We start from the raw sequence: 24,369 nt of genomic DNA, 5'->3' as shown, positions 1-24,369 counted from the left end.
AGTCAAACAATCCTACTTTCTAAACATCTTTAGAACCAAACTCCTCTCTACAGTCTTTCTAACTTATTTATCAGGACTGGTTCTTCATCATTTCTTGCTTAGACTGTGAAATAGCCACATTTTCATCTTTCCTCCAAACACAATTCTACCCTGTACACTACTGCCCTGTTGGTATAATATGCTCATGTGCTCATGTGCCACTCCTACTCAAGCTCTACAAACAGATACTGTGCATAAAGTATAAACACCTTTTCAGTGTTTGTAAAGCCACATGTGACTTTTAACCTGTGAGTGGTAATTCTTCCCTTACACATGGGTCTCATGAGTCTTGCTGGCTTTGAGCCATTATGTATGTTCTTCTGTCTGCCTCAACCATTCCTCTCAGCCACTCCAGTCCCTGAAAAATTTCTACTCATTTCTAGCCCAAATACCGTCCTCTCTTTTACATCTTTGAATTGTCACTGGAGTTTGATGCTCCCTTTCTTGAAGTCCTTCAAGTAAACCATTATGTGTTTTATTATAGTTGATGTTTCCCTCCCCCTAGTCCCTAGGTTCCTTGAAGATGCTGGCTCCTTGCATTTCCTGAATCTGATAAGCTACTCCCATCTCAGGGCCTTTATACTTTGTCTTCCCTTCACCTAGACAACACATCACTCCATTTTATTCATACCTCTACACAGATACATTGTTGGAGAGAAATTATACAGAAATCCCTGCCGCTTCTGTCCTCTTCCTGTATTCTTCTTCATTCTGCTTATCCTAGTTAGATGTGTGTGCATTACTATTGTTCTTGTCTGACTTCCCCACTGGAATGTCAGCTCCACACAGACATGTTTGTCTGCTTTGTTCTCTCTTCTGTGGTCTGTCACTAGAGAACTTCCTGACACTCAGTAGGCCCTCAATGAATATTGAGATGAATTATTGCATTGTATCCTTTCCAACCAGCAAAATAATTGGCACAGAGTAAACACTCAGTAAAAGTGTTTATTAAAAGAATAAACATGGAGTATGCATTAGAGCATGTTTTAATAAATTCCCACACCTGAACCCACTACACTGAAGAGACTAGTGGCTTCCCAGAAGAGAGAAGCAAGACAGCTGGAAGACAAATCAAAATGACTGGCTAGTGACAAAGTCCGTTCTCATCCGAATGCTGGTCCAGTTACTTAGTTCAGATTGTTGGCAAGTGATGCAGATTCTTTTTCAGAAAATGTTGATGGATTGCACAGTTGTACCCACTTCATTTGCAAACCTTCATTATCTTTTTTGCCTTCCCTCCCTCTGTCTGTGTTTAGAAGGGGTGGAGTGGTGTATAATTCCACAAAGCAATTTTTGTGAATAAGCCGACTAACTGGCTGCTGTGCTCGGTCTCACAGTCCCACATGGAATACCAGTGTCTGTTTACTTGTGTGTTCTCTCTTGACTGACTCCCTTGCATTCATTCATTTGAGTGTCCATTTAATAACTTATTCATTAAAGGAATCATTTGTTCAGGCCCACTAAGTGCCAGGCTGGTACAGGGTGTATGTGGATGCCTGATTCTTGCCTAAAGCATGAGTTCTTGTCCTGAGGTCTGAGGATGAGTTGCAGAAGCCCTACGGGATTTTTTAAATTATATATATGCAAACTTGTGTTTGAATATAGACTTAGGAGGAGGGTTTGCTTCAACAGCTCTTTTATTCAAAGAAAGAAACATGTTAAGAACCTTTGATAGATGGAAGCTTAAGCTGAGCTTTGAATTCAAGTAATAGGTCTTCAAATTAGGTTTTTTCTCCTTGATATGTTTCATGGTGGTGATGGTGGTGGTGAGTGTGAAGAGTATAGCTGGGTGTGTTGCTCTTAACTATAAGTCTGACAGACTTGTCAGCCTGTTTACTAATCTCTATACTCGAAATAGTACTCATCTTTCTTATTTAGTTTCCAACTCTGCTGGAATCACGACTTCTGTAGGTCCCCAAGAGTCAGATGGCAATGGTGATACAGACCTTGATTTGCTGACATAAGCAAGACCTAGCTCTGCTCAGTTACCATTGGTAGTTGGGTGGGCTTTGTTTTTATGAAATCAGAAGGAATATGGTGGGTTGTAAGAGCTGATTTTGGTTTCTAGTGGTGGTGGCTGTGCATGTTTACCTAATCAAGCTGTCTGAGGCATTCGTCATCTTACAACGAATGCCAATCACTGCTGGAATAGGGCATGAGTGACTCCTTCAAAAGAAAATTCAGTGGGCAGTTGCTGACACTCAATGAATTGCTGGCTCTTTGCCCAAGTATGTGTGAAATGTTTGCACTGGTTTGAAGCCCTGATTGCAGTCGGCTCGCAGAGTTTGTGGTGATGCTGTAGATTTGATACCATGTTGTAGGAAGGGCAGAAACTAGGGACAAAATACTCCTGATATTTTGGGAAATAATTTTTAAATATTACTAATATTTAGTGAAAATAGACCTGATATTCCTGTTAACATTGGGATAAAGATAGTGATTGAGAAAAGTCATCTTTGGCCCAGCTGGTGCTTTTCATAACAAGGAGAGAGCTGACGTGTGCTGAGCACCTCCCATGTGCTAGTCACTGTGCTGTATAATCAGAGTTCATTTATTCACACACATTTATTGTCCTCCTTCTGGGCCCTGTTCAAACTGCTAGGGTTTCAGCATTGCACAGAGTGATTCCTCCAGCATGTGAAGGCAGCTTTCTAGTGGAGGAGAGAGAGACAATCGGTGAGTAAGTTCTCCGGGGAAATTAAAACAGGGCAGGGGATGGTTCATGTCCTTACAGCAGCTCTATAAAGCATTAACCCTTTGGACAGAATGAGAAATTGAGGTCCACAGAGCCTGACTTGTCTAAGACCTCCCAGCTTACTAGAGACAAATGGAGGACTTTAAACTCGGTCGGCCTGACTCCAAAACCCACGTGTTTTGTGCACAACTGTCTCCCAGTAATGTTGACTCCTTCCGTGGACTCTCCCTGTGAGTGAAGTGCAGGAAGCCACCTGGCCAAGAATCAGACATTTTACAATAATGGGCCTGGGGCATGATTGTCCCTTTTAGATAGTCTCTGAGGTGATATGACAATGCATTTGGTAACCAAGTTGCCTCATATGGTACCAAGCTGATGCCGTGATGTAGGTGTGCCCTTCAAGGGCCTTGATGCAAGCAGTGGTGTTTAAGTAGTGCAGGAGGTTGAATCATAAAGCTAGAATTTTCAGACAGAGCCAAGTGATCCTCAGTGCATCTGGGTACGATCAGGTCCAGCTGTGGTATTGAGCCCCAAGAAGCCGCTGTAGCAGTGGGGGGACCCAGCCGGAGAGTGTCTTTGGGGTGTGGCAACCCACTCGTGTTGCAGCATATAGAAAAGCACCATGGAGCAGGCAAGATGATGAGCCTGGGACTTTGCTGTGTGTAGCTGTGTCAGTGGGAATTTGACCTCGCCTTCACGTCTGACCACCACAGTATGTAAGTGAGCTCAGTGGATCTGAGGGTCTCAATGTCACAGTTCACTGTCTCGTGGCCTCGCCCTCATACCCCAGTCCCTACAGTACCCCTATTCTGAGGCCTCTCCTGCAGCCACCCTCCCTCCCCCCATCCTGAGTTGAGAGTTAATTTATCTCATTTTATTGATTTGCTTACATGTCAGTCTCCCCACTGGACTCCAATCACCTGGAGGATCAGGACAGTGCCTTCTTATTTTTATGTCCTCTGTCACACTGCCCAGCACAAAGCAGAGGCTCAACACATATTTTGCATGGCTGCTTTTAGCTTTCTTCTGCTGACATACTGAGGAAATACAAAGAAATGGAAATGGGAGCCTTGCTTACATGCATCTCTAGGAACTAAGTCAGTGAGGTTAATATCTTACATATTGTAAGTCAGCTAAATTTTGGATAAATAAATGTAATGCCATAGCCTGAGATGGTTAAGCTTTGAAAATTGATCAGAGTGACTTACCAAGCAGGTACTGTTACATGCAGAACATTGCACACTTTGGGCCCAAATCCCAGTGCTTCATGAGTCTATTTGTGTTGACTGTTCTTTTAGCAGAAAGGAAGTCAGTTAACATACTGCTAAGCACTACAGTGGGCTGAGTGTGAAAGAGAAAATATAAATATGCCTGAGTATATGAATGGAAGAATAGGACAAAGAAGAGGGAGAGGACAAGAGACACTGCCTTCTCTCTCCCACAGAAGCAAAAGCAGCTTCTTGTACGGGCAGCATTTCTTAGCTTGCTGTTCTATCAGTGGCCTAGGAAAGCCCAGAGGATGGCTGGAGCATTAGACTGGCAGCAGTGAGGTTGTGCCTGACTTACCTCAGGATTTGTAGCCCATGTTACAAATGTGATGACATGAAGCTTTGAATCAGACTTGAAAAACAACCGAGGATGGCAGATGTGGGCCTCTTTCTTTTACCAGCGAGCATTGAAAGACACATACTGACTCAGTGATGATCTCTCCTGCCTTCCTCCCAGACAGATCAACTCACAAGCAGTCTGCATGCTGCTAGGCTTAGAAGGAGGTGGCAGGAATATAACAGCATTCAACGGAGAGCCTTTTAAGACAGATTTCAAAATGAAAGTATAATACTCCTTACCTTTTTGGCCCCTACCGAGGGAGCATACCAAATCTAACCCCCATTAAAAATGTCAACCTCTCCAAAAAATTTCAGCAGATTAGTGGGAGAGGTCATTTCTACCAATTAAAAGACAAGCATTAAACTTTGCAAAGTTAGAGCTGCATTCAAATCCCAAATGGGATGTGTTCTCTCTGTTTTTCCTTTTGAGAGCTGTGGTCAGAGGGCACTCCGTGTCTATGTTGTGCTTAATTCGTGAGAATTTGCAGTATTCCTTCCTGACATACACAGAATAGGTACGTGATTTGTAGAGGAGAGTGGTTGGTGGGAGAAGAGGAATTTAAACAAGAACAAGAACCGAAACAAAAAGAGTCTCATGACTATAGCCTGCAGACTGTGCTCAGAAAGCAGAGTGCCTTCCTGCATCAGGCACGCATTCAGCCTTGGAGCCTGGGCCGGCACTGCCACCCTCTGTGGTCCCTGGACCATCCGCCCACAGGTCTGTCTCACCCAGCAGGCTGCCTCTCAGTGACTGTGTGTTCCGAGTGCCCAGCAGAGCACCTTCCACATAGTTGGGCCCAATACGTGTTTATTGCTACAGCCCTGGAGCCAGAATTAATTAGTTTCTGTCTTCTTGCTGAATTCATGTTAGATAAAAATCAGGACTCCCTGTCACCTGAAGATTCTCCTATTCTACAGTCTTCATTTTAAGTCACTTTATAACCACCTCATTCTTAAAACTTCCTCAGATAGAGGGTACAAACCACTATATCCCATATGCTGGGATTCCGGTGACAGGAATTCACCTTTTAGATAGTCTCTGTCACGTTCAACTTTTCTACCTTTATTTTGTGAAGAAAAAGAACTCTATTCCTTTCCCTGTGTAAAGGAAATAAATAATAACTTTAAATTTTACATCCAAAAGCAATCTCTCTAGCATCAAGTTCCTTAAGCCAAGAAACACCTTCAGAAATGACTAGGGTATCTTTTAAGCTGTTGTTGCTCTTCATGCCTTAAAAAGCACCCTCTTTTTATAGACATTGTTATTTTGAAATGATTAAGAATATAGATGATTAGTAATACCTATCTAATGATTACATTTTTAGAAAGTCCTCTTTGGATTTGTAACAAGCGTTTCCTCATCTATTAGTCCCACCTGAGGGCGAGCTCTCCCCCTCCTAGCCCTCCTTGCATCTCTTGAGGATTTCCCTCATGTACCCCACTCCCTAACCTTCAGCCCAGGCTGCATTTTCCTGAGCTTTCTGTCTAAGAGATGTTGACTGTCAGGGCTTCATCATTCCCTCAGGTGCTGTCACTCCAAACAGCAGCTTAACCCACTGTCATAAGAATTTCATTGTCAAGGGGAAGTTTGGGTTCTCATATGAAGAATGTTAATCACTCTGTATGTGCCCAATATAAGAGACATGTACTAGTTCCTATAGGAACTACCTGATTGCGAGAGAGAGGGTATTTGCACCTTTCCACAGTTAAGGATGAAGAGAAATGTTTGCTTCAGTAGCTAGAAACTCTTATTTCCTTTAAAAGAAAGGTAGGGTGGGCAAAAGGAGTCTTTAAAATGGAAACATTGTACTAAATAGTCCCTGTAGTTTGTTGCTAACCAGATACACACACAAAAAATTGTCAATTTAGTATCTGATAATACTTGAGTGCTATTTCACTTTTTAATGACTGCCATTTTGATGTAAAAAATTATAAAATGTTTTCAAAAATTATATGAATACTATTTAGTTCTTCAAAAGATGAGGAGTGCATGATAAACCCTCAGCTAAACAGATCTTTTGAATGTTGCATGTTTTCCCCTTAGCTCTTGCTAGTTGAAGCCACACAGATATGCTTTTTTGTGAAAAGCAGACATGGTTTCTTTTTCTCAATCAGCAGTTAATTTGTGAGTATTAATATTTTCACAGTCATATTACCCCAAATGCTTTTCCCTAGTGCATTCAATCCATTCTTAAATCGTGATAGAAATTTAAATATATGTTATATCAAAGGATTTTTGAATAGCATAAGACTTCTTAGAATTTCAATTATTTTATTGGATTAAATATCTCTTTTTTTGTCTACATTGGTAATATAATGTGTTAATAGGTTCTGGGATATGGATTATGAAGATGTAGTTTTTAATATTTAAAATTCTAATATATATGAATTTAAAATAAACCCAAACTGTACTATTCCAGAATGCAGGAGGTTTTCTCTCTTGTATTATATGATTGTAATGCTTCTTCCCATTTCTCTGATCATTGGCTATCCTATATTTTAAATGGCAAAAAACTAATCTTGATGAAAGTTCATTGAAAAAACATTGTGATGATTTGTTTTCAGATACGTACATGATATATTGAATGAAAACTCCAGTTGTCATGCTTGCAACAACAGAGTTTCGGTTATAGTGGCCTGATGGGTTAAGTTGGTACCTAGCATGAATTTTTCCAGTGTTTTATCTCCAGCCCAACCTGAAAGGCCCTCAGTATCTAAGGCATACAAAATAATGAGGTGTTTAGGGTTGAAAGGATGTAAATTGTGATATGGGCAGTAGGTAGAGCTGTAAACACTAGTTTCAGAAAGAAAATTTGATCCCATTTTAAAGAAAACAAATTTTTATTTTTATAAGGAAACTAACTCTCTCTCTCTCTCTCTCTCTCTCTCTCTCTCTCTCTCTCTCTCCCTCCCTCCCTCCCTCCCTCCCTCTCTCTCTCTCTCTCTCTCTCTCTCTCTCTCTCTCTCTCTCTCTCTCTCTCTCTCCCCTCTCTCTCCCCTCTCCTCTCCTCTCTCTCTCTCCCCCCTTATAAACTTTTGAGGCCCCTGGGAAAACCCTCCCTGGCTTCCCTTGCCCTACGCTAAGGAAGGCTAATTGAGATTCTTCAAGGGAAATCCCTTTTCTTTTCTCCTGTAGCCATGGAAAGGCTCATTAAGCATTCTATACTCCATTTCTTTCCCAGACCCTGACTTTGCTTTAGCCCAAGTACTGAAGCCCAGGAAGTGATGTCGGGGCTTCCATTAAGCATGCCCTTGAGTCCTCCCCTCCCCCAAGCTCGGTATGGGAACTGAGCCTTGCCCCGCGTGTGGCAGATTCAGAGAGCAGCCATGCTGGCATGAAGCTGGCCTTTCCTAGGTGGATGGTCCCACTCTTGATATACCACCTCGGAACTTCCAGGCTGCATCACCTCCGCTGCCAGACCACCCCCCTTGGGGCCGGCACACAGGAAAAAATCTCCCCGAAGTGGTCTTCGCTACCTGCCAATGACCACTTTTTCCTAACAAAACAATCCCTTGGCAGCCTACCTCATAATGCCATGTTCATTTTCACTTGAGTATCTTTTTCAGGTGACCCCTTGCATAGGAGCCCTTTCTGTGTCCCTCCCTGCCTGCGGTCTGCCTCCCCACTGTGAGCTGTGCTGGTGAGGAGCTGGGGCAGCTCCACCTTCTCGGAAAGTGGGGGTGGGGAAAGCTGGGAAGGAAAAGGGCAATTCGGGACACAAGGCAAGTAGGGCTCATGACTTTTCCCCCTTTCAGTGTGTGCGCCCACTGAGCTGTCCTGTTTCTGCTTTGTAATGGGTTCTTCCGTGGCAAGCTGACCTTTTGGCTGAATAGGTCAGACTCCCACTGAGCACTGATCCTCAGCCTTCCTGGCGTCTGTGCGTCCCCAGAGGAGAGCAGCACTGGTGAGGAATATGATGGGAGGTGTGCGGTATGTTTCCCCAAAGAGGGATTGCCTCTCACTGCACTGCATTAATGCTCAAAGAACGCCTCACCAGGGTATGCAGAAGAATCTAGATGAGGACATTTTTGCCAACGTTGTTGAGGGACAAAACTAATTTTTAAGATTGTGGTTTCCTTCTTCATCTTCCATTTCTTAATGAGAGAAAGGCCAAATGCCCAGTCCTAGTGATTTGTTGTCATTTTAAATTTCTGAGACAATCAGAATTTCTGTAGTTGTTTTTAAAATCTTTTTCCCTATATATCTCTTCCACTTAAGGTCTCTGAAAATTCTAGTTGTCTTATTTTTTAGCCTTGCAAAATATGAGATAATAGTGTTGTGGTGTGTGGTGATAGTTGATAAAACTAGGCCCAGGTTTGTTTTAAATTGCTTTAAATTTTGGACTGTTTATTAGGTTTTATAACACTGTTATCTTATAGTAGCTGGCAATTTTCTACAGCAAGTAGGCACTCAGTAAATGTTGAATTTGGGGTTGAATTACTGTATTTCTATGGTTTGATTTTTATTCTTTTACAGTTTGTATAAACTATTCAATTTACAGTTCTCCAATCTCACTATCAGTGAGTTAGGGACATAATCTTCAGATAAGAGATTACATGTTCCACTTATTTAGCAATATGCTGCATACATTTTTGGTTAATTTAGCTAGTATTCTTTAAATTTCAAAAAGTAGGGTCTTTTAATTGAACAGATAAGTGAAATGTCAATAGATTAGACAAAACAGTGACCTATTTAGCAATTATAAGTGTACATGGTTGTCCACGATACCAAATGGTTTTAGAAATTGTCAATCCAAAATAAAAAAAAAAAAACTCTTGAGAGAGCTTCATAAGCAGTGTATTGCTTTTCTGAGAATGATGGACCTCACTGAGGAAATAACTACTTTTTCTTGAGGCATTAATGATACTTTATAAACACAATGAGATTAGCAAAGAGAAACAAAACAACTATTTGCATTGTTCTTGATTTATCAGATTATTATCTCAATTCTCAAGATGCCAAATGTGATAAGATAAAAAGTATAAGATAAGAAGTACATATTTAACATCTATTCACTTACCGATAATGCTAGCTAGAGTCAGAGCTGGGTTTCTACCAGGGGCATAATGGGCTCCTGTTTAACATATTTATGTTGGTTGTAAAATTAGGAACTGTCATTACAACCCCACATCACCTGCATAAGTGCAAAACATATAAATCAAGAGAAGTTCCACTGCCATAAAAATGCCATTGAATAGTGTAGCATGAAACCACTTACAGGAGACTTGTGTGTTACACTGGCAAGTACTGAGATGCACACTCAGGTTTCTAGGGGATTTGAAGAACAAAGAATAACCCCCATGCAGGTGGGATTTATCAGTATAATGCCTGATGGAGACATGTAGGATCCCCAGGCTACTCGTACTTTTAAAAATAAAATTCCTGTGCATTTGCAACATTTACTTAGAGAACAGCACGGGTCCTAAGTGAGAAAAAGGCAGGAGAAGAAAGACCAGGCCCTGCCAGGCTTGAATAACCCTGCAGCTCCCGCCGGAAGGCAGCTGTTCCCGTAGTTGGAGCAGGCATTTGGGCTGCTCTCTGTGTTACTGGAACTTGCCTTTTGGGCCTTTTAGGAACGAGGCATACTCCTTACCTTTCCTGTGATGTGTTTGGGTCCATCTATATAGCCTGGTGGCCATTGCTCTCCTGGCCTTCTCTCAATCCAGTTCTTTGTTAGAATAGTCTGTGTTTCCTAAAAGCAGTCCATGTCTACTGTGAGGTGAAATAGTTTATTTTGAACTTTGTAACTGGAAACCCTAAAAAGCTCCCAAATTATGAACTATTAATAAAGAGCTTTCTGGATCCTAATTACTGCCTCAGAAACAGAGTGGACGCTTTTGAAGTTTTTCAACTCCACCTCCTCCTTCCCCAAAGCTACCCCCCTAACAATCTTTAAAAAAAAAAAGACTGCAGATTTTATTCATGTGGGATCATTCACACCAAGCTACCATAATGTGCAATTAACACTCTAGAAACTGAAAACAGTATTCAGCAAGACAGCTGCATTATCAAAAATGCCAAAGGAGTTTTGAAGGGAGTAATGTGCATGTTAGAATAGGAAATTAATCAGAAACACGCACACACACTCACACACACACAGTGGTACTGTCTTAAGTATATCTGAATATTAAATTTTAAATCTTATGTCTACATTTACAGTAAAAATTACTCTTAGGATAGAAAACTGATTTTTTTATTTTAAAATTATTAGTTGTGTGTTTCTTTTCTGAAGTGAGGAAGTGAGGAAGTTTGACTAGAAATCTCTAAGATCCCTCCCAGCTGGAATATTCTTTGCTAATAATCACTCTTCAATTATATTTTATAAATTTTCCCATTGAAAAAATGCTCCTTTATTTCCTCTTGCCAGTAATAATGATACTTAACACTCATGCTGTTTTCAAAGTGCCTTTCAGACATTGCAGACAGTAACTCACAATTGCAGGGGTAAACTTCCTACTTTTACATAGCACAATAATCATAAGTACATTTATATTACAATCCCTACTAAGCTATGGATCCAACTGACTGAGTAACTGAAACGAAGCAGAATTATCCCAGCAGCATTTTGCTGAAATCTTCTTGTCAACCAGCTGAACGTGTTTTTAGAAGGAAGGAAGTAGGGAGCTTTGATTTTATTTTCAATTCATAGTGTCTAGGTTTGATGGGGTAGAGGTTTAATAAAATTTTTAAGAAAAGCAAGAAGACATGAGGAATTGCCTTGTTGGAAATAAAGAAAAGATCTGAATATATTCCTTCATAAATTACTGTAAAGCGAACAGCTTTTTTTTTTTTTGAGAACTTTTAAAAGAAGGAAAATACCTGGAACCGATTTAAGCAATGTGACCCCATGCAAAAAAAAAAAAAAAATTCTGAAGAAAATACCCACAATTATGGACCCATAAATACCATGCATTAAGCTCCTTTTTGTTGAGGATTGTGGGGCTCCTTGAGAGCAGGTGGCTGCAAACAGCACATGTTGGTTACGCCAGGAAGACAAGGACTGACCTTAAGTTGTACGAGGACAGGAGTATTGAGATAAGAAAATGGTCACTGATGTGGTGAGAGTCCACCTGGGCTTCTTGTAGGTCCTGTAGGAATAGCTACGTGGGGAATTTCAGTAAATATGAAATTTAGCCATCCTGAGACACTTAACACTAATGCAAACAGTTGTTAAGAATAATCTCTTATTCGACATGTGCTTATTAAATTATGATAGCTTTTGTATTAGAACACTAAAAATATTTTCTGTTTGCTTTTTCCAAGCTTAGAGGATATAAAAAGTTTAGGTTTCCTGAGGGGGTGTGGGGGAGATGGAAGGCAGTATGTGTATGCTTCAAAAATATGCTTTAAATCTGAAGAAAAACAGTTTAATAATTTAAAGGAATGTACACCTTCATGGTTTTGCTCCAATGCAGGAAAAACAATCCAAAATGAAAAAAAAAAATTCCAAGAATCTGGATATGTCTTTTAATGATTGGAGATACTGATGTTCTGAGTCAAACATTCAACCTAGGCTCTGCTTCTGCTAAGGCAAAAATCAGAATCAAAAAATTAACACTGGGCTGTTTCTTTCAGATAGATCTTTTTGATACAGTAACTAGCTAGTGATGCAATTAGAAATTAAGTTGAAAGTGTGACTCAGAGCTCCAACTTAATATTTTTTCTTTCTTTCTTTTCTTTCTCTCTGTTTTTTTTAAGTTATAGGTGCACAACGAAGGAGAAGCCCCAGTGCACTGGCCATTGAAGTATTTGAAGCACATTTGGGAAGTCACATTTTGCAGGTACCTTTAAATGAAAATGAAGCTTGCTTATCTTTTATTAAAAAAATCCATGTGTTTAGTCATGATTACAACATTTTTTATTGCAGCTATGTATGTGACTGTTGTTCAATCTTGGAATTGTGAAATTCTTATGAATTTATTTTTTTCTTTTTAGAAAGCCATCCCTTGAGAGACTATTAATGAGAAAGGGAGGGCAAGTATTATTTGTGCTGTAATAGTTGAGATGAATGGCACTGTTCAGTTGATGCTCAATGTATAGTAGCTGGCTGTTCCCAGAATGGTTGTGTGTGCTGCATTTGCAAGTGGATATATGTGTCTGTCTTTGGAGCTATATATTGTTTCTGGAAAAGCAAATGTTGTTGTGACAGTAATGTGACATTTTTATGTGTTGCCAAATTTCAGTTGTTCTTTGCTTGAGTTTGTCTTCCTAAATGCTTCCATTCTTACTGTTGGCCTCCTCAAATTACAGACTTTCTCAGGATGAAATTTTAAAGTGAATTTTTTAAGTAAAGGAGACAAATAATAACAATAGATTTTGCCAATGAATCTCATGACAAATAAATGTGAGGGTTACTCAGATAGAATGGCAGTGATTTAGTCCTAGAGAAGACTCACCCAAAACTCAACATCTTGCTTACTCAAAACTCTTTTTGGCTTAAGACTTTGCTCTCAGGGCCACACATCCAGGGCAGGTGTTCTACATTGTTTCTGCTTTCAGGAAATATGTTGGCATGGCCAAATGTCCAAAGCTTTTTTTTTTTTTTTTTTGAGAGGGCATCTCTCGTATTTATTGATCAAATGGTTGTTAACAACAATAAAATTCAGTATAGGGGGGTCAATGCTCAATGTACAATCATTAATCCATCTCAAGCCTAATTCTCGTCAGTCTCCAATCTTCTGAAGCATAACAAACAAGTTCTTACACGGTGAACGAATTCTTGCACAGTGAATAAATTCTTACATGGTGAACAGTACAAGGGCATTCATCACAGAAACTTTCGGTTTTGATCATGCATTATGACCTATAAACAATCAGGTCAAATATGAATATTCGTTTGATTTTTGTACTTGATTTATATGTTGATCCCACATTTCTCCTATTATTATTATTATTTTTATTTTTAATAAAATGCTGAAGTGGTAGGTAGATGCAAGATAAAGGTAGAAAACATAGTTTAGTGCTGTAAGAGGGCAAATGTAGATGATCAGATGATCAGGTGTGTGCCTATGGACCAAGTATTAATCCAGGCTAGACAAGGGCAGCAAGACATCCACGGATGCAGAAGATTTCTCTCAAAGCAGGGGGGGTGAGGTTCTGAGCCTCACCTCTGTTGATCCCCAAATTCTCACCTGATGGCCCCCCTGCGACTGTGCCTGTCTTAGGTTGTTCCTCCCTTGAAGAATCTTACCCGTCTCTGGCTAACCAGTCATCTTCCGGGGCCATACAGGGAAATGTAAAGTTGGTAAGTGAGAGAGAAGCCATATTGTTTGCAAAGGTTAGCTTTTTACTTCTTTGCAGATTTATGCCCTGTGGCTTCTATGCCCAGCACTTGTCTCGAGGTATCTTTACCACCTGGAGGAATTATGATACTCGGTAAATTCGATATGAGGCACGAATTCTATTTAAGGGTTGTAATTAGGAAGGAAGAAGAAAAGCTATAGATGTAGCATATGAAGGAAACATGGGAGGATTGATTATTTCTCTGACATATCTTCTTGTAGAGTACCTTAAGTATATATAGGTTTTAAACTACTAACTAATTTGCACACACATATTAACATAATAGGAGTATGGTGACATAAACAAAGCAAATCTATAATTACCATCCATCTCCAGTGAAGCCAAGAAAACCATTTAGGCACCCTAGGCATTTGTGAAAATTTATCTATGATATGATGGATATTGTCCAACTGTACTTGAACCATCAGACAAATTAAAGCAGCCCATTTCTGGGATCTGTTCACATCCCATATGTTCTTTTAACCATAGATAGTCTATAGTCATGAGATTTTGGAGTGCTACAACTTGCACCCCTCCCAACTCCTGGTTGAGTTCCAACAGTACAGATCCGGTCAAATTCGTTGTCTCACTGTATGCACATGCCAGCCTAGACATCTCCCTCCTCATTCCTATGGCAAGTCCAGGAGACGGTGGGCTGGATGCAGCCACAACCGCAGCATCGTCCGGATCCCTGTGGAGGCTTTTTGATGATCATCCCCCGGCACAAGTCCCCTAGAGAGTGCTGATGCCGGAAGCTCCTCCTCATATTGTATCTTAGTTCATTTTCTGGGTATCCAAGCTAGGCCTTGATCTTCTGCATAGAAACAAATAGACCCTTTGCCCACACTTTGACATGCCCTCTATACCACTGTGCAGAACTCATTGGAGGTCAGCACACAATAACTGCTTTTTTTTTTTTTTTAATTAAGAGAAAGAAATATTATCAGAAAAAAGTACCTCCATAGCTGATCATCTGACACCCTTTAAGTGATCAACATTAAGGATATTTAAAGCATGCGTTGATCTTTGATTTACCAATAGTTTTATCCTGTTAAGGAGTAATCCCCCTTTTCTTTCTTTCTTTCTTTTTTTTTTTTTTTTTTTAATTTTTAATCTACACTTACATGAAGAATACTATGTTTACTATACTCCTCCCTATATCAGGTCCCCCCTAACAACCACATTACGGTTACTGTCCATCAGCTTAGCAAAATGTTGTAGAGTCACTACTTGTCTTCTCTGTGTTGTGCAGCCCACCCTCCCCTTTCTCCCTCCCCCCCATGCATGCTAATCTTAATACCCCTCTTCTTCTTCCCCCCTCTTATCCCTCCCTGCCCACCCATCCTCCCCAGTTCCTTTCCCTTTGCTACCTGTTAGTCCATTTTTGGGTTCTGTAATTCCACTGCTGTTTTGTTCCTTCAGTTTTTCCTTTGTTCCTATACTCCTCAGATGAGTGAAATCATTTGGTATTTCTCTTTCTCCGCTTGGCTTATTTCACTGAGCATAATACTCTCCAGCTCCATCCATGTTGCTGCAAATGGTTGGATTTTTCCACTTCTTATGGCTGAGTAGTATTCCATTGTGTGTATGTACCACATCTTCTTTATCCATTCATCTACAGATGGACATTTAGGTTGCTTCCAATTCTTGGCTATTGTAAATAGTGCTGCGATAAACATAGGAGTGCATCTGTCTTTCTCAAACTTGATTGCTGCGTTCTTAGGGTAAATTCCTAGGAGTGGAATTCCTGGGTCAAATGGTAGGTCTGTTTTGAGCATTTTGACGCACCTCCATACTGCTTTCCACAATGGCTGAACTAATTTACATTCCCACCAGCAGTGTAGGACGGTTCCCCTTTCTCCACAGCCTTGCCAACATTTGTTGTTGTTTGTCTTTTGGATGGCAGCTATCCTTACTGGTGTGAGGTGATACCTCATTGTAGTTTTAATTTGCATTTCTCTGATAATTAGTGATGTGGAGCATCTTTTCATGTGTCTCTTGGCCATCTGTATTTCTTTTTTGGAGAACTGTCTGTTCAGTTCCTCTGCCCATTTTTTAATTGGGTTATTTGTTTTTTGTTTGTTGAGGTGTGTGAGCTCTTTATATATTCTGGACGTCAAGCTTTTATCGGATCTGTCATTTTCAAATATATTCTCCCATACTGTAAGGGTCCTTTTCGTTCTATTGATGGTGTCTTCCGCTGTACAGAAGCTTTTCAGCTTAATGTAGTCCCACTTGCTCATTTTTGCTGTTGTTTTCCTTGCCCGGGGAGATATGTTCAAGAAGAGATCACTCATGTTTATGTCTAAGAGGTTTTTGCCTATGTTTTTTTCCAAGAGTTTAATGGTTTCATGACTTACATTCAGGTCTTTGATCCATTTTGAGTTTACCTTTGTATATGGGGTTAGACAATGGTCCAGTTTCATTCTCCTACATGTAGCTGTCCAGTTTTGCCAGCACCATCTGTTGAAGAGACTGTCATTTTGCCATTGTATGTCCATGGCTCCTTTATCAAATATTAATTGACCATATATGTTTGGGTTAATTTCTGGGGTCTCTAATCTGTTCCACTGGCCTGTGGCTCTGTTCTTGTGCCAGTACCAAATTGTCTTGATTACTATGGCTTTGTAGTAGAGCTTGAAGTTGGGGAGTGAGATCCCCCCTACTTTATTCTTCTTTTTCAGGATTGCTTTGGCTATTCGGGGTCTTTGGTGTTTCCATATGAATTTTTGAATTATTTGTTCCAATTCATTGAAGAATGTTGCTGGTAATTTGAGAGGGATTGCATCAAATCTGTATATTGCTTTGGGCAGGATGGCCATTTTGACGATATTAATTCTTCCTAGCCATGAGCATGGGATGAGTTTCCATTTATTAGTGTCCCCTTTAATTTCTCTTAAGAGTGACTTGTAGTTTTCAGAGTATAAGTCTTTCACTTCTTTGGTTAGGTTTATTCCTAGGTATTTTATTCTTTTTGATGCAATGGTGAATGGAATTGTTTTCCTGATTTCTCTTTCTATTGATTCGTTGTTAGTGTATAGGAAAGCTACAGATTTCTGTGTGTTAATTTTGTATCCTGCAACTTTGCTGTATTCCGATATCAGTTCTAGTAGTTTTGGAGTGGAGTCTTTAGGGTTTTTTATGTACAGTATCATATCATCTGCAAATAGTGACAGTTTAAGTTCTTCTTTACCAATCTGGATTCCTTGTATTGCTTTGTTTTGTCTGATTGCCATGGCTAGGACCTCCAGTACTATGTTAAATAACAGTGGGGAGAGTGGGCATCCCTGTCTGGTTCCCGATCTCAGAGGAAATGCTTTCAGCTTCTCGCTGTTCAGTATAATGCTGGCTGTGGGTTTATCATATATGGCCTTTATTATGTTGAGGTACTTGCCCTCTATTCCCATTTTGCTGAGAGTTTTTATCATGAATGGATGTTGAATTTTGTCAAATGCTTTTTCAGCATCTATGGAGATGATCATGTGGTTTTTGTCTTTCTTTTTGTTGATGTGGTGGATGATGTTGATGGATTTTCGAATGTTGTACCATCCTTGCATCCCTGGGATGAACCCCACTTGGTCATGGTGTATGATCCTTTTGATATACTGTTGAATTCTGTTTGCTAATATTTTATTGAGTATTTTTGCATCTACATTCATCAGGGATATTGGTCTGTAATTTTCTTTTTTGGTGGGGTCTTTGCCTGGTTTTGGTATTAGGGTGATGTTGGCCTCATAGAATGAGTTTGGGAGTATTCCCTCTTCTTCTATTTCGTGGAACACTTTAAGGAGAATGGGTATTATGTCTTCTCTGTGTGTCTGATAAAATTCTGAGGTAAATCCGTCCGGCCCCGGGGTTTTGTTCTTGGGTAGTTTTTGATTACTGTTTCAATTTCTTTGCTTGTAATTGGTTTGTTTAACTTTTGTGTTTCTTCCTTGGTCAGTCTTGGGAGGTTGTATTTTTCTAGGAAGTTGTCCATTTCTTCTAGGTTTTCCAGCTTGTTGGCATATAGGTTTTCATAGTAGTCTTTAATAATTCTTTGTATTTCTGTGGAGTCTGTCGTGATTTTTCCATTCTCATTTCTGATTATGTTGATTTGTGTTGACTCTCTTTTTCTCTTAATAAGTTGGGCTAGAGGCTTATCTATTTTGTTTATTTTCTCAAAGAACCAGCTCTTGGTTTCGTTGATTTTTGCTATTGTTTTATTCTTCTCAATTTTGTTTATTTCTTCTCTGATCTTTATTATGTCCCTCCTTCTGCTGACTTTAGGCCTCATTTGTTCTTCTTTTTCCAGTTTTAATAATTGTGATGTTAGACTATTCATTTGGGATTGTTCTTCCTTCTTCAAGTGTGCCTGGATTGCTATATACTTTCCTCTTAAGACTGCTTTCGCTGCATCCCACAGAAGCTGGGGCTTAGTGTTGTTGTTGTCATTTGTTTCTATATATTCCTTGATCTCTATTTTGATTTGTTCATTGATCCATTGATTATTTAGTAGCATGTTGTTAAGCCTCCATGTGTTTGTGAGCCTTTTTGTTTTGTTTGTAGAATTTATTTCTACTTTCATACCTTTGTGGTCTGAAAAATTGGTTGGTAGAATTTCAATATTTTGGAATTTACTGAGGCTCTTTTTGTGAGCTAGTATGTGGTCTATTCTGGAGAATGTTCCATGTGCACTTGAGAAGAATGTATATCCTGTTGCTTTTGGATGTAGAGTTCTATAGATGTCTATTAGGTCCATCTGTTCTAGTGTGTTGTTCAGTGCCTGTGTGTCTTTACTTATTTTCTGCCTGGTGGATCTATCCTTTGGGGTGAGTGGTGTGTTGAAGTCTCCTACAATGAATGCATTGCAGTCTATTTCCCTCTTTAGTTCTGTTAGTATTTGCTTCACATATGCTGGTGCTCCTGTATTGGGTGCATATATATTTAGAATGGTTATATCCTCTTGTTGGACTGAGCCCTTTATCATTATGTAGTATCCTTCTTTATCTCTTGTTACTTTCCTTGTTTTGAAGTCTATTTTGTCTGATATTAGTACTGCAACCCCTGCTTTCTTCTCACTGTTGTTTGCCTGAAATATGTTTTTCCATCCCTTGACTTGTAGTCTATGCTTATCTTTGGGTTTAAGGTGAGTTTCTTGTAAGCAGCATATAGATGGGTCTTGCTTTTTTATCCATTCTATTACTCTATGTCTTTTGATTGGTGCATTAAGTCCATTTACATTTAGGGTGACTATTGAGAGATATGTACTTATTGCCATTGCAGGCTTTAGATTCGTGGTTACCAAAGGTTCAAGGTTAGCTTCTTTAGTATCTTACTGCCTAACTTAGCTCGCTTATTGAGCTGTTATATACACTGTCTGGAGATTCTTTTCTTCTCTCCCTTCTTATTCCTCCTCCTCCATTCTTCATATGTTGTGTGTTTTGTTCTGTGCTCTTTTTAGGGGTGCTCCCATCTAGAGCAGTCCCTGTAGGATGCCCTGTAGAGGTGGTTTGTGGGAAGCAAATTCTCTCAGCTTTTGCTTGTCTGGGAATTGTTTAATCCCGCCATCATATTTAAATGATAGTCGTGCTGGATACAGTATCCTTGGTTCAAGGCCCTTCTGTTTCATTGCATTAAGTATATCATGCCATTCTCTTCTGGCCTGTAGGGTTTCTGTCGAGAAGTCTGATGTTAGCCTGATGGGTTTTCCTTTATAGGTGACTTTTTTCTCTCTAGCTGCCTTTAAAACTCTTTCCTTGTCCTTGATCCTTGCCATTTTAATTACTATGTGTCTTGGTGTTGTCCTCCTTGGATCCTTTCTGTTGGGAGTTCTGTGTAATTCCATGGTCTGTTCGATTATTTCCTCCCCCAGTTTGGGGAAGTTTTCAGCAATTATTTCTTCAAAGAGACTTTCTATCCCTTTTCCTCTTTCTTCCTCTTCTGGTATCCCTATAATACGAATATTATTCCTTTTGTATTGGTCACATATTTCTCTTAGTGTTGTTTCATTCCTGGAGATCCTTTTATCTCTCTCTATGTCAGCTTCTATACGTTCCTGTTCTCTGGCTTCTATTCCTTCAATGGCCTCTTGCATCTTATCCATTCTGCTTATAAATCCTTCCAGGGATTGTTTCACTTCTGTGATCTCCTTCCTGACATCTGTGATCTCCTTCCGGACTTCATCCCACTGCTCTTGCATTTTTCTCTGCATCTCATCCCATTGCTCTTGCATTTTTCTCTGCATCTCATCCCATTGCTCTTGCATTTTTCTCTGCATCTCCGTCAGCATGTTCATGACTTTTATTTTGAATTCTTTTTCAGGAGGACTGGTTAGGTCTGTCTCCTTCTCAGGTGTTGTCTCTGTGATCTTTGTCTGCCTGTAGTTTTGCCTTTTCATGGTGATAGAGATAGTTTGCAGATCTGGTACAAGTGACCGCTGGAAGAGCTTCCCTTCTTGTTGGTTTGTGGCCTTCTCCTGGGAGAATAGCGACCTTTAGTGGCTTGTGCTGGGCAGCTGTGCGCAGACAGGGCTTCTGCTTCCTGCCCAGTTGCTTTGGGGTTTATCTCCGCTGTTGCTGTGGGCTTGGCCTGGCTGGGGCTGTTCCTCCAAAATGGTGGAGCCCCATTGGAGGGGGAGCGGCCGGGAGGCTATTTATCTCCGTAAGGGGCCTCTGTGCTCCCTGCTGCTCAGGGGGTTAGAGTGCCCAGAGATCCCCAGATTCCCTGCCTCTGATCTAAGTGACCTGTCCTGCCCCTTTAAGACTTCCAAAAAGCACTCTCCAAACCAAAACAACAACAGCAGCAATGAGAGAGGGAACAGAAAGGAAAAAAAAAAAAGGAAAAAACACACGATTTTTTTTTTTTTTTTTTGTCCTCAGGTGCCGGTCCCAGGCACCCACTCACTGGTCCTGCTGCCCTGTCTCCCTAGCACCAGGGTCCCTGTCCTTTCAAGGCTTCCAAAAAGCACCCACCCACCGGTCCTGCAGAGAAGGAACGCTCGATATTCTTTGTCCTCAGTTGCTGGTCCCAGGCACCCGCTCACCAGTCCCGCCGCCCTGCCTCCCTAGCACCGGGTTCCCTGTCCCATTAAGGCTTCCAAAAAGCACTCGCCAAAAAGAGAGAAAAAAAGGGGAAAAATGCGCGATTTCCTCCGTCCTCAGGTGCCGGTCTCAGGCACCCGCCCACCAGTCCCACAGGGAAAAACGCGCGATATTCTTTGTCCTCAGGCACCGGTCCCAGGCACCCGCTCACCAGTCCCGCCGCCCTGCCTCCCTAGCACCGGGGTCCCTGTCCCTTTTAGGCTTCCAAAAAGCACTTGCAAAAAAGAGAAAAAATAAGGGGAAAAATGCGCAATTTCCTCTGTCCTCAAGTGCCGGTCTCAGGCACCTGCCCCCCGGTCCCACAGGGAAAAACGTGGGATATTCTTTGTCCTCAGGCGCTGGTCCCAGGCACCCGCTCACCAGTCCCGCCACCCTGCCTCCCTAGCACCGGGGTCCCTGTCCCTTTAAGGCTTCCAAAAAGCGCTCGCCAAAAAGAGAAAAAAAAAAGGGGAAAAACGCGCGATTTCCTCCATCCTCAAGTGCCGGTCTCAGGCACCCGCCCGCTGGTCCCGCAGGGAGAAATGCGGGATATTCTTTGTCCTCAGGCGCCGGTCCCAGGCACCTGCTCACCGGTCCCGCCACCCTGCCTCCCTAGCAACGGGGGCCCGTCCCTTTAAGGCTTCCAAAAAGCACTTGCCAAAAAAAAAACCGCTCCAGTTTCTTTCCACCCGCCGGGAGCTGGGGGGAGGGCCGCTCAGGTCCTGCCAGGCCGGGGCTTGTATCTTACCCCCTTCGCAAGGCGCTGGGTTCTTGCAGGTGTGGATGTGGTCTGGATGTTGTCCTGTGTCCTGTGGTCTCTATTTTAGGAAGATTTTTCTTTGGTATATTTTCATAGCTCTATGTGTTTTTGGGAGGAGATTTCCACTGCTCTACTCATGCCGCCATCCTGGCTCCACCTCCCTTTTTTTTTTTTGACTGTGTAAAATACTTTTTTTCAACAACGAATTAAAGAAATAGATATGTTTGGGATATTTAGGCAGCTTATTTGGAAAAGATGGCTATGCTTTCTTAGATAAACTAAGGGGTAAAAATAAAGGTTAACTACAGGTTCCTGTCCATTCAGAGTTTTTTTTTTAAAGGCCTCTATGGTGCTTTCATTTTCTTGATATCAAATGTAATATTGTGTCTAGTGTATTATTCCTGAAAGTGACTATCCCAGAAAATTGTCATCAGATCCCCCTGGTTGAGTCCCAGTGATTCTCAGCAGTGGTTCCATGGCTGGTAGCTTCAAAATTACCTGTGACACTTGTTCAAAGGACACAGTCCTACTAGATGAGGATCTTCAAGGTGAAGTCCAGGAATTTATGATAGGAATTTATGTCTAGGAACTTAAAAACCTTTGGATAATTTCAGTGTTTCATTAAGCCTAAGATGTCACAATTCACATTTATAAATTTAAAGTCTTAAAAAGCCTTTTGTTTATTTTTGCTTATCTGATTTTTCTCATTTCTCCACTAGTATCTGTTAAAATCCCATATGACTGATGTTTCTTTGAAATACACCTTGGGAGTGCTATTCTATTGTGCACATTAAATTTTGAGTTACCTTTGCAGTAAATTAACTTCAGGGTTACAGAAAAGATATTTTTCTTGATCTTCAGATTTTATTTCTCTCTTTGCTGTATTGACTTTGTTCAGAATCTCCTTTATATGTTTTGTGTGAGCCATGCCATGCATTTGTTGTTAGATTGATGCAATACAGGATGACTCCTGTTTATATTGTGAAGCAGCCAGTGCATAAGGCAGTCAATGAAATAAATGGTTCAAACAGTACCCCAGATTATTATCCTCTGAAGGATGACTTAGGACATACAAGGATTTTAAACTAATTTAAAACACAAAACTTAGGAGTTTGAATTGAACATAAGCTTAATGCAAAAATATAGAATAGAATGGCTATCCCAAAAGACAGTTCAACATTAGGCATCATTGAGAGAACAAAGTATCTAGAATAAGGCCACTGAGCTCTCCTGCTCTTTGGCTCATTCACACCAACTTAGACAATACACCTTAAGAGAAACAAAGCTGGGCATCATTTGGAATAGAATAATTAGACTGTTGCATGGACTAGAAATCATGTTACATGAGCAGCAAAGGGCTTGGTGAAGTTTAGCATGGAAGATGCATGGGACATTACTGTCCTCTATATCTGAAGGCCTCATGTGAAAAAAGAATTAGATATATCCTTTGTAACTTTGTAGAGTGTGGAAGAGAAGAAGTGGTGAAAATTGAAGAGAAAAAAAGATCACTTTTATACAAGAAAACTTCTAAATAGGACTGTCCACATTTGGAATATTTTCAAAGCCTTTGACTTTAAGGGAAAGTATAGATGGCTTGGTAGAGATGCTTTCAAGGAAGGCAGGCATCCAAGCATGGTTGTGCTTGATCATCTTGAAATTGTTCATAGAAACTAGAACTTCTTATCATTTGATCCTAATTCTAGTGGTTATGGAATAGAAGAGCCATATATAATCCTCTAAATGAACTAGTAGAATTATGAGCAGGAAGGGGCTGGGAAGTAGCAAGAACAAGAAGGGCCCCCTCTAAGCTATTTAAGTAGTTTTATTCCCTCCTATCAAGGGAACTCTTGTTCCCATGTTTGTACCAAGTTCAGGATTATTTCATTAGTCTTCAAGGGTAAGATGGTTTCCATATTTCCCTTCCAGAGGGTCCATGGTTTCATCTGGCTGATTGATAGCGACAGGGATGAATTATTTCTTCCCTCTAGGTCCTACCCTACCATCACTTGCAAATATCTGATAAAACCTGTGTGATCAACAAAGCAGGCATGGTCTCTAACCTCACAGTTTATCAGCCTTACAAAGAAAAATTCAAATATTTATAAGAATACAGAATTTTCTGTGATAGGCACATGGCTGCTATCCATAAGTAGCTCACAATCTTTTGGGGAAAGAGGAACCAGGCTACAAAAGAGTGAAGCATCAAAGAAGACTCCTCAAAGTTGTTGCCTGATGAATAAGAGCTTATTAGGCAAAGAAAATGGGAGAATATTCCCATCAAAGAGGACATCAAACACAAAGGCATGGGAGCAAGTAATAACAGATCTTTTTTGAGAACTGTTAAGATGTTCTTTTTGATGACTACTTCTCGTGAATAGGGGAGCGTAGAAGAGGCGAATATGGGGAATTTGTATGAGCCAAATTGTGACAGGCTAAGTGAGCCAAGTCTAGATTCCGTAACTAGTGATAAGCCCACAGAGAAGGCTTTCATGCAAAAGAGCAACAAGATAAGGATTTTGTTTGTTTCTAGACTTATCAAAATACAGCATGTAGGAAGTCCTTGAGTTGTAAGAGGTTGATACAAAGAGACCATTTTGGAAATTACTGCAATAGTCCAAGAATGAAGATCTCCAGAATTGAGCCTCTATGAATGGAGAGGCAGGTACAGAATTGCAATCAAATTGTTGGCACATGGTGATTAGATGTGAAAAGCTAGGGGATGGCAGGAGTTAATAATGATCACAGGTTTTCTAGATTGGTAAGTAGCTGTCTGATGATGCTCCTATCTGAGAGAAGCTGAAAGTAATCTCTTAAATAGCCACATTGATAAAGAGGTAAGCGGTTAGAACTCTGAGTCTCATTCTCTAGAGCATGATCAAGGGTAGGGCTGGGAATTACTAATCAGTAGTGTGTAGATAAATGAT

General features: G+C 40.6%; 1 protein-coding gene across 11 annotated transcripts in view; it reads left to right on the top strand.

Moving 5' to 3' along the window:
• NPAS3 (neuronal PAS domain protein 3) overlaps window positions 1-24,369 on the top strand; it is an 877,558-nt gene that overhangs the window by 418,166 nt on the left and 435,023 nt on the right. For 8 of the 11 annotated variants that reach the window (XM_073211382.1, XM_073211377.1, XM_073211372.1 and 5 more), the window contains one exon: window positions 12,047-12,123. In XM_073211382.1, the coding sequence (XP_073067483.1) occupies window positions 12,047-12,123 (77 nt within the window). Of the gene's footprint in view, window positions 1-12,040; window positions 12,124-24,369 lie in introns of all 11 variants that reach the window. The other 3 variants (XM_073211373.1, XM_073211380.1, XM_073211375.1) reach the window with 1 other exon arrangement.

Source organism: Manis javanica, chromosome 8, assembly GCF_040802235.1.
Source record: "Manis javanica isolate MJ-LG chromosome 8, MJ_LKY, whole genome shotgun sequence".
NCBI lineage: Eukaryota > Metazoa > Chordata > Mammalia > Pholidota > Manidae > Manis > Manis javanica.
This window is presented reverse-complemented; position numbering and strand designations above follow the sequence as displayed.